The sequence below is a fragment of the Puccinia triticina genome, chromosome 1A (genome assembly GCF_026914185.1).
Source record: "Puccinia triticina chromosome 1A, complete sequence".
NCBI lineage: Eukaryota > Fungi > Basidiomycota > Pucciniomycetes > Pucciniales > Pucciniaceae > Puccinia > Puccinia triticina.
In genome coordinates, this window is record NC_070558.1 from 6,784,365 (window position 1) to 6,805,407 (window position 21,043).

At 44.5% G+C, this 21,043-nt stretch overlaps 3 protein-coding genes across 3 annotated transcripts; all 3 read right to left on the bottom strand.

The window, feature by feature from the left end:
* Positions 1–568: 568 nt before the first annotated feature.
* On the bottom strand, positions 569–2,155 carry PtA15_1A744 (uncharacterized protein; the record flags this gene model as incomplete). Its single annotated transcript, XM_053165803.1, has 5 exons — positions 569–592; positions 748–1,061; positions 1,128–1,464; positions 1,523–1,732; positions 1,802–2,155. The coding sequence occupies 5 exons, from the start codon at positions 2,153–2,155 to the stop codon at positions 569–571; spliced, it is 1,239 nt and encodes a 412-aa protein (XP_053016958.1).
* Positions 2,156–3,080: 925 nt separating this feature from the next.
* PtA15_1A745 (uncharacterized protein) lies at positions 3,081–3,509 on the bottom strand (the record flags this gene model as incomplete). Its single annotated transcript, XM_053165804.1, has 1 exon — positions 3,081–3,509. One exon carries the CDS (start codon positions 3,507–3,509, stop codon positions 3,081–3,083), a length of 429 nt encoding a protein of 142 aa, XP_053016959.1.
* A 271-nt stretch (positions 3,510–3,780) lies between these two features.
* Positions 3,781–4,209, bottom strand: PtA15_1A746 (uncharacterized protein; the record flags this gene model as incomplete). Its single annotated transcript, XM_053165805.1, has 1 exon — positions 3,781–4,209. One exon carries the CDS (start codon positions 4,207–4,209, stop codon positions 3,781–3,783), a length of 429 nt encoding a protein of 142 aa, XP_053016960.1.
* Between the last annotated feature and the right edge of the window lie 16,834 nt (positions 4,210–21,043).

The following is a 21,043-nucleotide window of genomic DNA, read 5'->3' on the forward strand; positions in this document are numbered from 1 at the left end:
TTTAAATAACCCAAGCTCTTGATTAGAAACCACTGGATTAGAAAGAAAAATGTGCCATCTCACTGCTAGGGCTGCGCAGCTAATTTAGCCGTTAGTGTACTGTTACTGTTCGCGCAGATGCGAGCAATTGCGCTTAAGCTACACACAGAGGGCGCCAATGAGCGCGCGCTACGCTGCGCTACAGCGCTTTTAGCAGAGAAAAAGGTGTTTCTCCCCTTAAAGCCCTGTAGCGCAGCGTAGCGTAGCTCAGCAATAGCAGTGGCGGGCTAACAAAGAATTGGCGCCTGTTAGTGCCGCTGAAAATTGGTGCAGCGTAGGCGCTAACGGCGCGCTAACTGCTATTCAAAATTGGTGGGCGCTAAATGGCGCCAGTTATAGCAAAAACACGAACTTCTCCACACTTGTCATCAATGTGTTTAAATTTCATTTTCAACACATTAAAGAAAAGGAAATATGTGAAATAGATGTGAATTTACGAACAAGATAAGATGAAGTAATTGAAGGAAAAGATTGTTGACAAGTTTAACTGTTTAATTACTTTTGGCATTTTTTGTTGGATATGGTGTTGCTATTGTTGTTTCGGACTCTTTTTCTAGAAGTTAATTTTTGATGAAGATAAACGTCTTGGATGGACTGGAAGTTATACTTTGGATAAATTGGAAGCCAATATTTTTGGTTGCTGAAAACCTACCAACACAGCCACCCAATTCAATAATTTTATTTATTTATAGGATATGGTCTGCTTACCTGGTTTCCTCCATCATAAGCTGAACACTTGGCAACTGCTGCAAAAGAGCTTGCCCTGCTCCAAAACGCCACGGAGTATCTTCTAGGTGGGTCTTTGAGATCTTCTGGAAAAGTGAACTTTGCAACCCCGTGCAGGACAATACGGAGGGGACCATGGAACGAATAACCGTGGAGGCCTGGATATGCAACACCTAAAGAGGGAAGTAGGAATTCTCCGCCAAGATGGTTACCAAAGAAACAGCTGGAATCAAATAGCAAGGCATTTTTCTTGTCGCGATGGGTTTGGACTTGAGTGTTGACACTGATGGTTTGAGCTGAAATTAAACAGTAGGTGATCAATATCAAATAATAAATGAGCATTATATGAAAGCATGACTGACACGCAAGTATCGGGTTGCATTCTTTGGACAAAGTCTCAACAAGATAATCAGAATCGGATCCCATGAGATACTTAACTGCACCTTCAGCAACGTCTGTCAAACGCGGCAAAAACGCTTTGTTGATCCACAAAGACAACTTTGAATAAAAAGTGATCTCATTTCGGAATTTGGCCATGGCCTGGGTGTCAATAGCATTTTGGCTCTCGCGCAGTGGATTCGGAAGTGTGGGGAGAAAACGCTTTTCCTTCCAAGAATTACCATAACCTTGTAGCTTAGCAGTATTTATACGGTTCTTGCTGAACTGGATTTTAAGATCGTGCATCCCTTTAGATTTGGCCTAGAAAAAGCAATTCTTAGTGAGTACCCAAGGGGATATAGTTCGGAATAACTCTTACATCACCAAGCCCATATCCATAAGCTTGAAACAACATGGACTGCTTTTTGTTGGCCTCGGATGACGATCGCACTTCCCCCTTATTTTTTGGGCCGAGTGGAAAAGGGCTTGCAGGTGGTTGCACAGGGGCGGAAAGATAGGCAACTTTGTTGTCCGCAGTATCCCAGGAATTGGTCGAAACAATGCTGTTGAGGATTTTACAGGCACGCTCCTAGAAAAAGACATGGGGTTTGGTTAGAAATTATTGCAGCAAGATATGTACAAGGAGAGAGAAACTCACGTCTGGTTCCATGTGGAGCTTGCCAGGGACCTTTGCAAAAGGTGGAACACCCACACCAACACATATCCCAGCCTCATCCAGTAACACCACCATCTTGTCTTTTGGAAGGACTCGACACTTATCCTGCATGGAGATTGAGTTTTCAAGTACCTTGGAATATGTTGGATACCTCAGGCAAAACGGTTCCTTGGTGCACAAGCCCCGATCAAAACTTTGGATGGTGTTGTGTACCAATTTGGCCGCTTCAAGCAGTTGACTTTGAAAGGTGTTCTGAGGGGGTGCACCAGTGCTTGCTTGTTTCGGCAACTTGGAGCTGCATGGGAGTTCCACCGGTTGAAATTGTTCCAGCAACATGGAGACAATGTAATGTGGCGCCTTGAGCCCATTTCTTGCATCAAGAAAACCGCATGTAAGTCAAAGTCAACCACCTCAGTATGGCATTGCGCATGTTGGCTGCTTAGTTTCTTGCATAATTGTCGAACAAGAGCCACATCATTGTGGAATTCAATCCCCTTGAGATTGTGGACGTCAGGTATAGTTTCAACCATGCCTGCAGCAGGAATCATAATACAATCAGCTAACGGCACATGCAACTCTTAGCCACTCCAAACAAACTAAGCTTGCAAATGCAGGAGCCAATGGGCCCGGACGTTCACGCCACGTTTCCATTGGCCCCACAATATGGCAGTTGGCGGGCATTCACGCCACGCTTCCCACCATCCAGTAACATTCTCAAAGCCGATAAAACAGGGATGGCTAAAGAGCTTTCAAAGAGTGAAGTGTGATAAAGGGGACTGACCAAGTTGAATTTTGAGGACCAGGGATAAGGTTTCCGGGCGATTGGGAGGGGATCTGTGTTTCAGGAGGCAGGGAAGTGAAGGAGCTCCTTAGTGGGTGCTGATTGATAAGGTGGAGTGAAAGCTCACCAGCAGTTGGTCGGTTTTGACGTTTGCCTGTGTTGGCTTACAAAGAATGGGCCCGTTTGAGGGTCCTGAGATGCAGTTGCAAGGTGTCAGCAAGGGGGTGGCCACGCAAATAGATGGCACACAAGTGAGAGGTTTCCCTGCACTTGCCGAAATGCTGAGGAGTCAAGCGGAAGAGGGTGGCCAAAGAACAGATCCGGAGGGTAGCAGACGTTTCAAGAAAGCGGCCGTGGTTTTTGGAACAGGTCAGACCGTCAGAGTTTCGCCAATGGGCCGGTCTAGGTGCTTTCCCAAACACAAAATGCTAAGGCTTCGAGCGGAAGGAGTGGCCAAGGAACGGATCTGGAGGGCAGCGGTTATTCCGAGTAAGCGGGTGTCGTTGTAGTTCGGAGTGTCCCTGATGGGCCTAGTTGCTTGGTCAAGCTGTGTTGACGGTCAAAACCTGCGTGGCTGAGGGCTGAGGCTTCGAGCGGAAGGAGAGGCCAAAGAACGGATCTGGAGGGCAGCGGTCGTTCCGAGTAAGCGGGCGTCGTTTTTCCAAAGAGTTCAGTGTCCCTGATGGGCCTAGGTGCTTTCCCAAACGACGAGGAGAGCCGCGGAGGGTGGCCGGAGATTTCTGGAATTGGACGGCGGGGAGTCTCGGGCAAGCGGCGTTGACGGTCAAAACCTGCGTGGCTGAGGGGGCGGTCCCCCAATGGCTGGCCGCGGAGGCCGGGGGCGTTTCCGGGGCCCCGCGGGTGCTCAGACGCGCACGGGCGGGCCGCTGGCCCAGGCCGATCCCCCATCCTCCCCCCGCCGTTCCCGACGACGATTGATCCAAACGGCCGTGATAACCACCTTCAGATTGTTTTGGATCTTTTATCGCTCAGATCGGCCACATATTATCGCGATGGCCTTATGACTACTAGATAGGTCTGTATCTTCTCATTACTTTTTGATCACTTTGTTGTTGTGATCGCTGACCATTTTCAATCATACCAGATCATCTTGCTATTCCAATTGCACAAATAATGTGTTATCTTATTACGCGATTCAAGCCAGACCTATCTGTCTAATTCATCTCGCTATCTGCGAGTGCGTGTCTGGCGGCTTGGCGGGGGAAGGCAAGATGAAAGTTGGCGGCGATTCGAACTCTCGGATGTAGGCAACGCGACTGTGACTCTCGAAATCAGGCAATAGACGCAGCACTTCGGACTTCAGAACCCGCCAACAATCTTGGCCGACGGCCCTTTGCTGTCGACTATCAGTCTGCTCTCGTATCCGGCGAGCTGACAGATCGGTCCGCCGGGGCTGGCTGTCCCTGGTCACGCGAGGTAATAAGGTGACATCGATCGTGGACTGTGATGGACGGAGCGTGATGAGGAAGCCATTCATCTGGATGAACGACAGGCACGCAAAGCCGACCGGGCCAGTGCCGGAGACACAACAGCAGCCGGGGTTCCGGATCGAGGTGGTTTTGATTGATGAGCGGCGGACGGGGATCATCAGGAGGTGAAGCTGTTCGAGGTGGGCAGGAAGTAGGCCAAGGGTCTCAAGGACTTCAGTACCTCGGCCACGCTATATCAGAAACTGTTATTACGAGTCAGATCAATCGGTGGCTCGCTCTTATCTCTTATTTATCTCAATCGAGTAATATGAGTCAGATCAATCATTATGTCTAATTTATTTATGAGTCAGATCAATTGTCAACCAAGTAACATGAGTCAGATTGATTGTTATGTCTAGTTTCTTTATGAGTCAGATTAATCGGTCGCTTGCTCTTATGGATCCCTTATTTATCTCAACCAGTAATATGAGTCAGATCCATCAAATACACTTCTTCAGATATGATAATAAACAATAAAATCATAACCTTTGCTCAATGAAGCTTGTTGAATAAATTTATCAAGTATAATTTTAATGGAAAGCAAACATAACCTTGGCTACTATGAGCAAGTTATTGCTGAGGAGCTCCAACCACACATCTCTATGTAGTATAACAAAAGAAACAATTCATAACCAGCCATCATAATAACGGCCAATATGAGGACAACAAACTGTTAAATCTGAAACCAATTTTTGGCCTAACTGGAAAAGATTCATATCATTTTATGGGATCACTTGACTTGGGATATTCAAACTCAGGATAAACAATCAAGAACTCATGAACATCATCACCTGAACTCAAAATGGTGTTTGACCAAGTCTTCTTGTTTTGTGAACAGAAAATCATCAGTGGATAATCATTCAGGGGGAGGAGATAGGTACTTGGGCTTTTTCTGAATCTCAATTTTTATCTCATGTACTCAACAAATAGATATCTGTAGTAATCTAGTTCTCACTTTCATTGCCATTCTCAATAAGTCTGTAATTAATCAAATGTTCCTTATTAAATCTGATTCCTTGTTAGTATTTACCAACAAGAAATCAAATGAGTTTGCAATTGATAAGACCTCATCAATTGCAAACTCATTTACATATGACTGAATAAAATCCACTCATATTTGCACCCTTTCTGCATGAATGTCAGACTGTGAGGTCCTCACCCAATGGTTGAGCAATAAAACAACCTAAGGGTTTTGACAGATGATATCTGTGAGTTGGTAAGATGGAAGTCATATTTCTAGAATGATAAATTAGACATTATGCACCAGAGGAGATCAAAGATTCAAAATCTTTACCCTGGGAAGATCAGTTGTTAAATTTGGCCAGACAGTCTGTTAAATTTGGCCACACAGTCTGTTAAATTTGGCCACACAGTGATAAGAATTGTGATATTTTGGTTTAGCAGTTGGATGGGGTCAGGCGCAAATTAAAATTTTCACACAGGATATAGGTCTCTGGAACAATTTTTTTTCACAAATAATATAGGTATCTTGAATTGAAACTCTCACAGTTCTTTTGCGCAAATAAGCCCCAAAAACCCTTTAGGCTCCCAGTATGATTTAGCTGTAAATTCAAATTTCCACCCAAACTTGGGTTGGGCTGAGGAAGTTCTAGTCAATTCCAAACCTTGAGAAAGTAACCACTAATGGCTAGAATTGATAAAGTGACCTATCAAGTTCCACCTAGTTCAGTTTTCTTGTCAGCAGGGAGAACTCAAGTAACCTGTGGGTTGTCAAGAATTGGCCCAAACATATGTTTCTTTTTAAGTTTGGGCCAATTTTAGACAGCTTCATTTCACTGGATCAGAAGGGGCTTCAATGCTAGATATATTTTCATTTCTGGGTTGAGCATTGACATGTTCCAAAGAAAAAAGGCAAGGGAAATTATCAAAAATTTTACTTAAGACTTCTTGGGTCTTGTTCATTTTTGAAGGGAACTCTGCAGATGAAGTGGATACACATTTGGCCTTTATAGTTTTATATCCACATTCAGATTATCAGCTAAACTACTATTTCACTTGAAGATTGATCTGCGCCCCTACCAAGTGTGAATGTTCTCCTGGGGTGTTTTCGACCATTCTGGAATACCCTATACTATTATCACAAACCAATCCAATTATGCTATAGTTGGCGAAACATGGAATTCTGGTCATGTCTTTATATTGGAAGATGTCTATGTGGAGGTAACATGGACCCAAGATATGTCTTTGGCTTGTACAGCCCAATTGTGAAGTAGATTTAGGACCATTTCTAAAGTGCTTCCTTGTGGAGAAACCCTCCAAGATAGCACAGCCTGGGGCTTTTGGCTTCATCATTATCCAGGGATAACCTTTTTGTTTTTATTCCACAATCTACTGGCTCATTTTTAAGGCTTTTTTGCCCATTAAGGTTAAGCCATCAGATCCAGATCCAGGGTAGGAATTTTTCGGGCTGAAGTTCCTCACTCAGTAATATATACATAGCCTGCTTTCAAGGCAAGTCCTGGTATTCAATCATAAATATTTACTGCATAAATACATACCTTGTTCAAATGGTTTCAACTATCTGGCTAGGTGTTCCGAGACATGGGTATCAGGAATTTAGCCCAAAGGTTGCACTGCAAACTCACTGCAACCCAACCGACCCAACGAAACAAAATGCCTGCCTTTGAGGGTGATGGTGGCAAGAAACGGAAGCGGATACAAAAACCAAACACCTCGGCTGGTATAGCTTTAAAAAAATCACTTGATCTTGAAAGCCAACATGCACGACTCTCACAACCCACTCAACAACAGGGAAGCAATTGTTTTCAGCCCAACAATCGACAATCACCTCAATTTGAACTCAATCCTCTTGAAAGCTTTGGATTAGATGGGAATCAAGAAGATGTCGATCAAATGCAAAACCCAGTCACTGATCCAAAAGTCACCAGTCTTTTTGAGTATTTCCTAAGCAAACATTACAAACGGAAAAGAGAAACCGAAGAGAGACACTGGGAGGAAGTGCATGAAGGTATGTTCTCTTGGTATCAACAATGTGCAACTAAGACATCCAATTGGGGAAACCAGGAGTTGTGGAATTACGATTGGAAAGAGTTATGCAATTGCACTCACCACCGATCTCGCATGGTTGTTTTGATTGATCTTCTCAGTAAGTAATTCGGGATAATTTGATAAATCAATTTGGACAGATAATTGTTCCAACTCAAATGAGGAATTTAATTCAACAGGTCGTAAAGAGGAAGAGGTTCACTTCTGCGAATGCCAACCCGACCAGATTAGGCTGATTCAAATGGGCTACATAGGTGGTTCCCCCAAGTTTCCTCAAACCGCATTTTCGATCAGACTGCTACAGTTCCACCATATCCTTTGGAAACACACCGCAGTTTCCATCAGCCCTTTTTCAAAAGCATTTGACGAGTTTCTGGACTTCAACAGCCCCCTTGTGGTGGTAAAAAAAAACCTTCCAGATGGCCAAACATCGTACAGTGTATGTCATTGATTATCAGTTTGTCAGATGGATGTTGATGATGTGTTTTTCCTAGGCTCGGCAATGGCAACGAACATTGTCATCTGCTGTGGATGCCTATCGCGAGATGCTCAGGCGAGAGGAATTGCTGTCGGAGGAACTCTTGTCAATGGGACCCATGGATAAATTGGCTAATCTTTGCCCAAAGTGCTTCGGACCCCCTGTTCCTGGAAAAACTGAAAACGAACCAGACTATATTGTTTGTCTGGACGGAAACTTCCAACATAGAAGACATATGGCTGCCAGTGTAGAAATATCAAAAATCAAGACCCCAAGGCTATTTATTGCGCCTGAAGAGGTTAAAGACATGGAAATGTCTATGCGGACCGAAGTTGATTGCGGTCAAGTCAATATTAATGTGGTACGGTTGATTAATATATAATAACAGAAAAACATTTGTAACAAATGAAAATACTAATCATTGTTGGATATTCTATGATAGGACCCATGTACCGAGCAACATACTGCTGCCAACAATGTCCGATCAGCTAGCACATGGGCCGGTTGTGATGATACTGGAATATTTGGAATGGCATGCCGACATGATCAACTATTAAGGATGATAAACATTGTTCAGAGCGGTGAGAAGTGAGCACATCCCATTTTTAACCTAAGCAAATAGTTTAAATTGACACACTTCACCAAAATAACTAGGGCCTACTACCCAATGACAATGATCCAAAACATCTTATCAACCACCAAGTCTGAATCAAATCAACAAATTCCAAAGAAAATTGGCTTCCTCTACGACATTGGATGTAATATTGAAAAAGGAATATTAAGGCGGAACCAATTTTCTGGTGAAAGGAATTGTAACCAGCTCATGTTCGGAACCAGTGTGTTTCATGCTTATGTCCATGAATGGTCATGTCAACTGAAATATAACCCACGACTGAATGAAGGATGGGGAATGTCCGATGGAGAAGGAATGGAACGGAAGTGGTCTTCCTTATCTCCTTTGATCAGCCAACTCAGATACTCAACAAAAAATCACCGACTGGTTGCATTGGACCTCAGTTCAACTCATCACAACGAAATTGGAAAGATTCATGCTTGTATGTGATATTATTATTGAGAAATTATGATGTAAAAATACTGTTTGGCTAAATAGATTATGTTAAATTCCAGTGAAGATGCTTTTGGATCGAGGTAAAGAAATTGAGAAGGTAATGCTATCATCCAAGGATAAAATAACCCAAATAACCATTCAACACGGACACACTGTTGGTTACCTGCAAGAACAATGGATGAGGCAGCGAGAATGTCAGCTCTCGGTGATGGAAACCGATACAGAGAGAAAGCTGAAAGCTCAAGTGGAGGAATTGGTGGATTTGGAAGACAAAATAAGGGAGGCACAGTAAGGCATATTTAATTTAACTTAATATACTTTTTGAAATGATGCGAATTGATTTTTATTTTAGTGAAGAGCTAGTTTTGCTACAAAGAAGAAGAAGAAACCGTACCGAAGCTGAAAAAAATCAGATGGAACAACTTCCGAACACTCTTGTATCATTGGAGGAAGAGATTGAGAATGTTCTCCAGGAGCTTGGCTCCCAAGCATTCCGAAATCTTCCAGGGGCATCAGGTATTTATTATTATTGCTCAAATAGACCGTTAGGAAGAAGAATTCATTCTTTTCTCTGCATGCAGATGCGGAAACAAAGCTATTAATCAAGTTGAAGATCAGCAAAGCTAAACTGTACGAGGCCAAAGTTGGTGTGTGCGAAACCCAGAAAAAATGGGATCAACCTAAATCAGGTCGGTACCATGTAGCATCTGGAAAGCAATGGATTCTGCTATATTTTGATTTGCACCTGACCTCAATTGTATCATTTAATAAGAATAGGTACCCGAGTGCAAGCAAGGTTTAAGAAGCTGATGAACTCAAAGATTAAACTTCTGAAAAACAAATGGATTTCATATAATACAAAGGCTCAGGATTATAACAACCGATTTTCCGCATCAACAAATCTAGATACACCCAATTTTGAAGCTATCAAGAAAATGAATCTGGATGATGTCTTTTGGAACTCCGGATTATTTACTCATCCACAGGAACCTTGGGCCGTTGAAAAGAGTATCCAGGAAGGAATCGAAGCATATCTTATCATGAGTCACAGCCAGGACGAGCTTCGCCGCATTGCACGGGAGGCTAGACAAGCGGTCCAGTGGGGAGTTGAGAAATCTGGGTGTCTAGAGAGGATATCGGAAATATTGTTACAATCAGGCAAGATTGATAATTTGTTTTGCTCATACATGAATGGGTAAACTGATTCTTTTTCCCTGGAGGATATGATAGGTGATTCAAATGAAAATACTGCCTTGTCCGAGTTAACAGCCACTCATAAATTACCAAAATCAGTTCTCCAGTCCATCTATCAAAACCTGGCAAAGGTTCACTGCCGACTTTGGATGTCCTGGAACTCACACTGCTCAATTTTACTAGATTGGAGTGCAAAATATCTCAACATTCCGGGGTACAATGACACAAATCTTAAATGTCAGTGGGCCCGAGTCATTGAAAACTGTCAGCCTTTATGGGAAAAAATTGTAGGGGGCCCATCTGTCATTCTAGAATTTGAAAACCCACATGACCAATTAGAAGAAAATCTTTTAGACAATGAGGAGATCCAAAGTAATAAAAATTGTAATGATTGTTGAAGTTAAATATCATTTTGAAAATTGGTATAATCAGGCAGTGTTACAACTGAAAACCGCGCGTTTGCGCAGCTCTAAATTGTAGGGGGCCCATCTGTCATTCTAGAATTTGAAAACCCACATGACCAATTAGAAGAAGATCTTTTAGACAATGAGGAGATCCAAAGTAATAAAAATTGTAATGATTGTTGAAGTTAAATATCATTTTGAAAATTGGTATAATCAGGCAGTGTTACCACTGAAAACCGCGCGTTTGCGCAGCTCTACCACTGAAATCAGTGTGTTGGTGCTGCACTGCTCTTGCACTGCCCTACAGCTGAAATAAGTGCTTTTGCGCCGCAAACCCTCGGCTTTTACCATGTATGTTGGAAAGAATGTTTTTAATGCTGCTAGAGAATGACAAATTAGACCTGGGTACGGGTTGCACCGCCTGTTTGGGTGGTTTTTTTGCAAAACTCCAGCACCTGGCGCGTACCAGCAGTCTTTTTGGTGGTACACCGTTCGGCTAGTGGGATATGCGATGAACTAGACGGACCTTCCGAGGATAGTTCCACGGACGATGCGACCGTAGAGTTAGACGGTTGAATTGCCGAAGCCTGGCAGACAAAAATGTTGCTGTCAATCCGAGCATTGAAGAGTACAATGTAAAAGAAATCACAACACTAAGAGAGTTTATTTCATGGTTAGAATGAGGTTGGTCTATCTGACAAGCTCAGAGACAGAGAAAGAAATAAACAAGTCATGTACCTAAGAGCGGAACTATTGCCGGCTCTGGTATGAGATAGAATAATAATGGGAGAAGACTGCTATGGCAGCTAGGACCACGAGATCGTGGGGAGAGGACAACTGTCTGGGATGAGCAATTGTGCTCGTTCAGGCTTGGTACTTTAACGTCCGCCGATACGAGTGAGAAGCGTGCCGGGACTGCTACGGTCTGTTATTGTAACAGATCTCTATATCAGTGACCGGCTACGCTTTGATGACTCTGCATCGAAGGACTTACCACTCGTTGAGGTGGAAATCCTTTCGATGAGGCTGGAACCGATTCGGTCTGAGTTGGCGTCGGGCGAATGCTTGCTGTAATTAGAACATTGTTCTTTTAATCAGCAGCTCGCTCCTCGGCTTGTAACGAACCCAAGGAGCACAGCTTACCTATTCGGTGTTGTGCTTCTCTTGGGACGTTTAGGCTCTTCGTCGGATGTAGACGTGGCTAGAAGGAGAGGAACAAAGTTTCAGCTTCTCGCCTACTCCTATTGTCTGAGAGTCTCATGCTTATGCATGGACCTGGGGGTCGCGCGGACTCACCATTCCCCCTTGCGGGGTTAGGGTTTCGCTCCTTGCGCTTCCTTTGCTCTGGGGCGGGCCCTGAGTCTTGAAACAATGTTTTTGACTGTGTCTTTAACAAAGTATCGCATCCCTTCCTGTCGAATTAAATCACAGTTTGAGGCAGATAGGCGAGCCAAACTCAAAAGCGCATGAGGGGAACATGAAGTGCTTTCACGATGAAATTCTTCCCGTTTTCGCTTTTGATTTTGATAAGACCGCGACCTTTAACGGATAACAATTGACCGCTAGCCACGCTGACAGCAGAATCGAAGGATTCGTAATTGGCGAAATAACGACGAGTTGGGAACATGTGATCAGAACAGCAGCTATCTAAAAATATTAGACTGCTGTTCTGGACGACCGCCAACGCTTGAGGGTTGGACACACAGACGTAAACACCGCTCACGTCCTCCGAGGTCACCGCGTTTGCTTTCTTCTTCGCATTTTTCTCATTCATCCGTTTCTTGTAGGCCTCCGGAGCCTTGTTTGGATGCAGGTGGTAGCAATTTGCTCTAGTATGACGAGCATTTTCATTATGTTCACCGCCTTGACAGGTAGCGACAACAGTTTTCAAAGCCGACTCGGATTTGATAGTAACCGCATCTGAGCTGGTAGAAGGGTTTGAATTGTTGAGACTTAATGATTTAGAGTTAAGATATTGCTTGACTGTGTCAATGTCGATGGGACTTTTGTTCAAAAGGGGATCTTTAGTATACTCCAAATTTGAAGGCAATAAATTGACCAGATATTCAGCAAGAAGATGTTCGTCAAGAGTTCGTTTCTCCATCTTCACAATCTGAATTCCAACCAAACGAAGATGAGAAAGACCCAAGTCGATATCGGTAATAAATTGATCAAGATTAGAGATGTATCTGATTTTTAGAAAGTCTTGATAAACGACTGATTGATTTTGAGCCGATGCCGACTGAAAATGATTGATCAGAGCAGTCCAAATAAGGTGAGGCTGCTTTTTGTTGTCCTTGGTAATGAATTTGGCGTAGTTTTCTACTCCCAAATTTCGGCCTAGGATGCCAGCTGCAACTCCTTTTTGAAGTTTAAGAGTGGCTTTGGCAATTGGATCCCTTTCGGATCAGCGCTTCTGCAGGGTGCTACTGCTAATTATAGCAGTTTGCTGCTGCTTGGACACTAATTTTAGCGCGCTGAATGTGGGATGTATTCACCACATGTACATATGTAGATTGGCTGACCAGGAAAACCAGCCCCAATCTTTTGCATTGACTGCTTGAAGGAATGAGTGCGCACTGTGAAGAACAACAAAGAGTCCTCCTCCCAACTACCATCATCAGCCAATTTTCTCATCAATGCGCTTCCTGGCCAGCCAAAATCAACTTTCTGTTCCATCATCCTGTATGTTGGAGACTTGTCCTCTTGCCCTCCCTCAACCCTCAGCCCTCCTGCAGATTCTCACTAGAGAATCTTCTGGCACACACAGGTGCCAGCAGTACCTGGGTTACCCACCTCTTTTTTGAAAAAAATAGGCACCTGTACTTGCACCTGGCACCAGGCAGCAGGTGCCACGGTTGTACCGGCAGTACTCTTCCGGAAAGAGTCCTTTTGGGATGAAAAGGCTATACAGCCTTGACTCCCGGAAGGGATTCCTATGACAACAAGGTTATACATCAGACTACCAGGCTAGAAAGCCTTTTTGCTGGCAAGTGATCCCTTGCCGACAAGGAGGCTGTATAGCCTTGTCTTCTGGTCTGGAAGAAATCTCTGGGAGACAAGGCTGTATAGCCTTTTCCTCCGCAAGGGATCTGATCCCTGTGGAGGTCTGGGGTGTGGGGATCTCTGGTGCTTTGCTACTGCTCTAAGGAACAGTTTTCTGCATGTGTTGATGCTAAAATGCTACTCTTGATCTAGAATCTGAAACACTAGGTTCTCTGAAAAGGATGAAAGAATTATAAGCTGAGTTGGTGACTAGATTATCTGACATCTAAGCAACAGTGTAACAGCTTTGCTGCGGAATGCGCAGCTGTTTTGGAGGCTGCGTTGCTGCACTAAAAATAGTGGCCCCAACCGCTCTGCTACCCCAGTTTGGGCTGGGGAAAAAGTAACTACTTTTGGGGCTGGCTGATTAGTGGTCCCCCGCAGTGCTTAGCCTTTTTTTGGTCAACAGCAGTGGTTACACCATTTTTGGTGCCAAACGTGATAAATAAGCATGGATGATTTAAGTTAGCGTAACCACCTGCTGTAGCAAAGCGCCGCGTTTACACTCTTGGTATAAGGCATAAACTTCACAATAAATGCTACCTATTGATACCTTGTTACTGTGAAGCCCCCTGCCAGCAGCAGTGTTTCACATCAAGGTTCATTGTATTACTGAGCCCCTGGCAAGGGATGAACATATAATTGTAGCACCTTACTTCCCCAGTCAGCGGAGAATTGGGCTTTCTTGGTCTCTCCTGGCTAGGTGAGATGGTTTACCTTTAACATCATCCCTGGAGAAATTTTGAAGTTGGATGAAGGGGCAGCCTAAATGCACTACCAAACTTTACTACATGTACTCCAAAAATGGAGTGCACAATTGTGTACTCCAAAAATATAGGAGTGTACAACAGTTCACTCCATGAATTGCAGGAGTAAACATATGGCTACTCCAGAAAATGTTCAATTTTTGGAGTGTGCAATCCTTGGACTAATAATATTTTGGATTGCACTATTGTGCACTCCTTTTTCAATTTTATTTTTACATTTTTTGCTCTGAGAAATGGAGTGCAACACAATGCACTCCTATACTAAACATAAGGTCAACCTCCAAGACCTTCCAGGGTTGCTTGAACTTGTTCAAAAATGGCTGGACTTGAGTCTATATATATAATGATTTGGAGTCCCAAGTTTCCATTTTTTTCTGTTTGGTTTCCTTATCCATACAGAATAATTATGGTTTTGGTTATTTTCTTATTTTAGTTCTTAGTTAATTTGTCAAAGAAATTCATTTTCAATTTTTTCTGGATCTTAATTGATGAACTCCAAGTTCTTGAGATGCAAAGTTGTGCACTCCAGATTTGTTGGAGTGCACAGGATCAACATTGGAGTGCACACATGGTGCATTCCAGATTTTCAGAGTGCACAGGTTGTCTGCTGTAAAACTTTGGGAGTAGACTAATTTTCACTCCAATATTTTGGAGTACATGTAGTAAAAGTTGGTAGTGCATTTAGAATGCCCCTTAGATAAATATATGGGCTTTAATATTACTTTCCAATGCAGTGCATAGCACATCAATTAGAATCAGTTCCAGTAGTTTTAATTTGAATTTGATTTGAGTCCAATAATGCCTGGGAGAATTTAAGCTGGAATATTGGAATAAATTTGAATAATGGCTCAAAGGGGCGTGTAGAGGGCCAATTCAAGCTTCTCTGAGGCCCAAAGGCCCCAGATGAGTTTGCACAGGCCCTCTACCAGCCCCTTTGGTGCAACACAAGAAAAAATCTGCCTCTGGCACTTTGAAAAGTGCGTCTGCCACTACAAAAAGTGCATCTGCATGAAAATTGCGTCCACCACTATGAAAAGTGCGTCAGCCACTATGAAAAGTGCGTCTGCCACTACAAAAAAAGGCGTCTGCCACTATGAAAAGTGCATCTGCCACTATGAAAAGTGTGGAGGCCAATATGAAAAGTGCATCCACCACTATGAAGAGTGCATCCACCACTATGAAAAGTGCATCCACCACTATGAAAAGTGAGTCTGCCACTATGAAAAGTGCGTCCCCCACTATGAAAATTGCGCCTGCCACTATCCAAAGTGCATCTGGCACTCTGGATAGTGCATCCACCATTATGAGATATGCCTCTGGAAATATTATAAGCGCCTTTGGCACCATTATATTTTTGACCAATGACCCTGTCATAGAAATATGGCCCAGAAATGGGCCAAAATAAGTCAGAAACACAAAAAATGTAATTTTTTTGGTGTTTTTGATGTAATTTGGAAGTTTTTCTGTTGAGCATCTCCAGATACTCAAATACTCAACAAATCAGTATTTGAGGGGCCCAAAAAACGCGTCAAATACCACCCTGCTATGCACTGTTCCAATGTGAGCTGCATGAGCTCAAGTTTCACCTGCAAAGGGAGGTGTGTGAGCTGTATTGTTTTCTGCCAGGTGGAGCTGGTTGAGGAGTATATTTAACTGCCAGTGGAGCTGCATGGTTTGCATCTTCCAGGGTAAGTTTCATGAGCTGTATTTTTGCCTGCAAGGGAGGTCTGTGTGAGCTGAATTTTAACCTCCTGGGGGAGCTGGTTGAGCTGAACTTTGACCTGCGGGGGGGGGAACTGGTTGAGCTGGATTTCACTCTTCCAGGGGAGCTGTGGGAGCTGGGTTTTCAACTGCAAGGGGGGCTGCGTGAGCTGGATTTTTTCCTGCCAGGGGGATCTGAGTGAGCTTTATTTTCACAGGGGAGATGTGTGAGCTGTAATCTCCCCTGCCAGGGGTAGCTGCGTGAGCTGGAATTTTTTAGGGGAGCTGCATGAACTGTATTTTACTGTGAGCCCCCTCCCAAGGTTTCACGCAGTATCACAAGACCCAGAGCCCCACCCATATAGTCCCAGCTCCTCCTCACCTACCTAGCTCTGCAGAGATACTGATCTCTCAAAGCTAGCTCCTTCCCCTTTTGAAATAAATCACGGTTGGGCACTAGAAACCATATAGACCAGGTTCTCAGCACCTTTGCAATTCTTTAGTGAAGATTCCAAACAGGACTCTTACATTTACCCTGGCAGGGGGAGCTGAGAGAGCAGGATTTCAGTCTGCTAGTGCTGTGTGAGCTGGATTTGCAACTGTGAGGGGGGCTGCGTGAGCTGTATTTTTCCCTAGCAGGGGGAGCTAGTTGAGCTGTAAATTCACAGGGGAGCTTTGTGAGCTGCATTTTTTCCTCCCAGGGGGAGCTGACTGGGCAGAAGTTTTACCTACCAGGGAGAGTTGTGTGAGCTGGATATTGCCTGTCAGTGGAGCTGCAGGAGCTTTACATCCAAGGGGGAGCTGTGTGAGCTGAATTCTACCCTGCAATGGGGAGCTGCCTGAGCTGGATTTCTGTGCCCCAGGAGCTGCATGAGCTGGGTTTTTCACTGCCAGGGGGAGCTGCTTGAGCTGTATATTCACAGGGGAGCTGGGTGAGCTGGATTTTGCCTGCCAGGGGGAGCTGGGTGAGCTAGCTGGATTTTTAGCTGCCAAGGGGAGCTGGGTGAGCTGGATATTGCCTGCCAGGTGGAGCTGTGTGAGCTTTATTCTACCCTGCAATGGGGAGCTGCCTGATCCAGATTTCTGGCCGGGAAGCTGCATGAGCTGGATTAATCACTGCCAGGGCGAGCTGCCTGAGCTGTATATTCACAGGGGATCTGGGTGACCTGGATTTTGCTTGCCAGGGGGAGCTGGGTGAGCTGGATATTTCCTGTCAGGTGGAGCTGTAGGAGCTTTACATTCAAGGGGGAGCTGTGTGAGCTGAATTCTACCCTGCAATGGGGAGCTGCCTGAGCTGGATTTTCTGTGCCCTAGGAGCTGCATGAGCTGGTTTTTTCACTGCCAGGGGGAGCTGCTTGAGCTGTATATTTACAGGGGAGCTGGGTGACCTGGATTTTGCCTGCCGGGGGAGCTGGGTGAGCTGGATTTTTCCCTGCCAGGGGGAGCTGGGTGAGCTGGATATTGCCTGCCAGGTGGAGCTGTGTGAGCTGTATTCTACCCTGCAATGGGGAGCTGCCTGAGCTGTATTCTACCCTGCAATGGGGAGCTGCCTGAGCTGTATTCTACCCTGCAATGGGGAGCTGCCTGAGCTGTTTTTCTGGCCGGGGGAGCTGCATGAGCTGGATTTATCACCGCCAGGGGGAGCTGCCTGAGCTTTATATTTACGGGGGAGCTGGGTGACCTGGATTTTGCCTGCCAGGGGAGCTGGGTGAGCTGAATTTTTCCCTGCCAGGGGGAGCTGGGTGAGCTGGATTTTTCTGCCAGGGGGAGCTGTGTGAGCTGTATATTCATGGGGGAGCTGTGTGAGCTGTATTTCACCCTGCAATGGGGAGCTGCCTGAGCTGTTTTTCTGGCCGCGGGAGCTGCATGAGCTGGATTTATCACTGCCAGGGGGAGCTGCCTGAGCTGTATATTCACAGGGGAGCTGCGTGAGCTGTATTCTACCCTGCAATGGGGAGCTGCCTGAGCTGTTTTTCTGGCCGGGGGAGCTGCGTGAGCTGGCTTTTTCACTGCCAGGGGGAGCTGCTTGAGCTGTATATTCACAGGGGAGCTGCGTGAGCTGGATATTGCCTGCCAGGGGGAGCTGGGTGAGCTGAATTTTTCCCTGCCAGGGGGAGCTGCCTGAGCTGGATTTTTATCTGCCAGGGGAGCTGTGTGAGCTGGATCTATGTGTGGCAGTGCACAAAAATTACCACTGCAAAAGTGAGCTGGTTGAGCTGCATTTGAGATGGGCTCATCCAGCTCTGCATTGCCTTTGGTTCCAAACCGAGGATTGTGCCATATTTTTCTTTGGTTTCAAACTGAAGAATTTAGATGACAAAACTCGTTCCTCCATTGGATCCGCTCCAAGAGGAAGGCGAAGAACATTGCATGTTCAAAAAGAAATCAACTCAGCATTTTTTAGAACTTCCGGTGGCCATCTAGGGAGTAGCTTGCTTCAGCTAGTCAAGCGTGTTATGTCTTGGACACCGGTTTTCTTAGACTGGCTCAAAATCGATTTTGTAAAATACTTCCAAAAGACATCAAGACAAACAGCCGTGTTGCTGCTCAAACTCTTCTCAGTCAAAAAAAACATTCTTATTATGTTTTTTAAACTGTTAAAATTTTGCAGTGCCATGAAGAAAGGCTTACCGTTAAAATCCATTTCCAAAGGCACATCTGATTCCAAACCAGGTCTTTCCATCAACACCACAAGGATAAACCAACCAGATAAGGACCGGCAGCAAATAGGAAAGTTACTCTCCAACGGGCTGGGATCACTGTTTCAGGAGAAATTATGTCAAAGCTGGAAGGAGGGGAGTTTGTGGTGCATGACAAAGTACAAACCTGTGGCCAAGAAAGTTCAACCTATCAATCAACCTATTACACAGGCTTTGAATCCTCCACTACAAAGACCTCAACTTACTCGAGATCCCTACAAAACACCACTTACTCCAAATCCTCCTGATTTCAAGCCTACAGCCAGGATTACTGAAGAACGCCTGAAGGTAGTTAACTTTGGATCAGAAGGATGGCTTTGGGAGGAAGAATTGAAACTCTTCAAGCACGTGATTGTAATGCAAGAAAAAGCGGTGGCCTTCACTCCAGAGGAAAGAGGACTCCTGAAGCATTTGTACGGACTACCTTATGTCATACCCATAGTTGACCACGTACCATGGCAAAATAAGCCTATACCCATCCCAGCAGCAATCAAGGATGAATACATGGAGCAAGTAAGGGAAAGGATAAGAAATAAACTTTACGAACAATCCACATCCAGTTACTCCAGTCCAGCTTTCTGCGTGCTAAAACATGATGGGAAGCTGAGGATAGTTCATGATCTACAAGAAATGAATAAGGTCACCATCAAGGACGCAGGATTGCCACCAGCAACAGAAGAATTTGCGGAATCATTTGCTGGACGTGCTTGCTATGGATTAGGCGATATTATGGGGGGTTAGGATGAAAGGGAATTAGCTCCAGAATCAAGACCTCTGACTACCTTTGATACTCCCCTGGGTAGATTCCAACTTACCAGACTTCCTCAAGGAGCCACCAATTCTGTAGCAGTATATCAGGCGCAAATGATGTGGATACTTCAGGATGAAATACCTGATCATGTAGGTGTGTTCATTGACAATGGGGGGATCAAAGGACCCAAGTCCACATACAACGACGAAGTAATTGAAGAAAAACCAGGGATTAGGCGTTTCATCTGGGAATACGCTCAGACACTGGAAAGAATTTTATTTCGAATTGAAGAAGCTGGACTCACAATATTGGGGAAGAAGTTTGCCTGTTGTGTGCCTGCCTTGGATATTGTTGGACATGTAGTCTGTAAAGAAGGGCGCCGGGTTTTGACACAGAAAAAGAACAAGATAGCAACTTGGCCAACCCCCAACAATGTCACAGAACTCCAAGGCTTCATGGGAATAGTAACTTACGTCAGGATATTTGTGAAAAATCTGTCGGAAATTGCAGCCCCTCTTCGAAAGCTCACACGTAAGGATGAGGGATGGATCTGGGACAACAATTGTGATGCGGCCTTCAACCAGCTGAAGGAAATTATTGGAGAGGATATTACGCTGAAGAGACTGGACTATTCAGAAGAGGCGGGGCTCATTATTTTGGCCGTAGACTCTAGTTTTATTGCAGCAGGGGCGGTACTTTCCCAACAGGAATTGGAAACAGGATTAAACCGCATATGAATCGATTGTGTTTTCACCCGTCGAGTCAAAATACTCTCAACCAAAACTAGAACTTTGCGGGGTTGCAAGAATTCTGAAGAAGCTGCAGACACTTCTGTGGGGCCAACACTTCGAGCTACAGGTGGATGCGCAATTGTTGATACAGATGATTAACTCACCATCTCTCCCAAATGCGCCAATGATGAGATGGGTAGCGTTCATTCAGCTATTTTCATTTGACATGGTACATAAGCCTGGGAAGACCTTCACACTGCTGGATGCTCTGTCTAGGCGGCCCATAAGTGAAGAAGAAGAGGATTTCTACGAGGACACAGAGGATTTTGATGAGGAGGAACCACTAATTAAAGCCTGCTTACAGTTTAAAATAATGTCAACTTCAACGGAACTACTGGAATGGGAAACGCCAGGATTCTGGACAGACCTCAAATATTATCTGCAAACATTAAAGCAACCTTTGTCAGCCACTGAGACAATTGTCCATGTGTCTTCAATGATAATTACAAGTCATGTAACCCAATGGCTAAAGGCTACCTTAAGATTGACCTTGATCTTGTGTAAGATCCTGTGTTCAAGTCCTCCTGTTGTCTTATAATATTACTTTTGTTGCAATCATCACTTTATATGTACTAAACTGTATGATTTCACACTTATTATGTATTTACCTTGATTGAGAATAATAATGTACTAATGGAGTATATCTCTCTATGGATTTACCATACATAGAGAGATTACATAATTATTCATGTAATTCCTCCTCTGAATTCCGTGGACCTCTTCCCCCTCCTTGGAGTTAAGGATCCCTCTGGGGCCTTGACTTGAAGGAGGATCAGGTCCCTGTAATATAAAAGGGGGAGATCTTTCCCCCCAAGATTATTACCATACAAACCCGCCAACCTTACTACAAATCAATAGTGAGTGGGGTTTACAATAATCAACTAACTTTCTCTTTCCCTTACAGCTTTTCTTTGACCTCAACTCGTGTATTTTCTAGTTACAGGTGATTGTTATCACACCTGTAACTTAGAAAATAACCTCTCATTGTTTGAAGCTACGGCGCCTGGCTTGAGTCATTGCCGCGTCC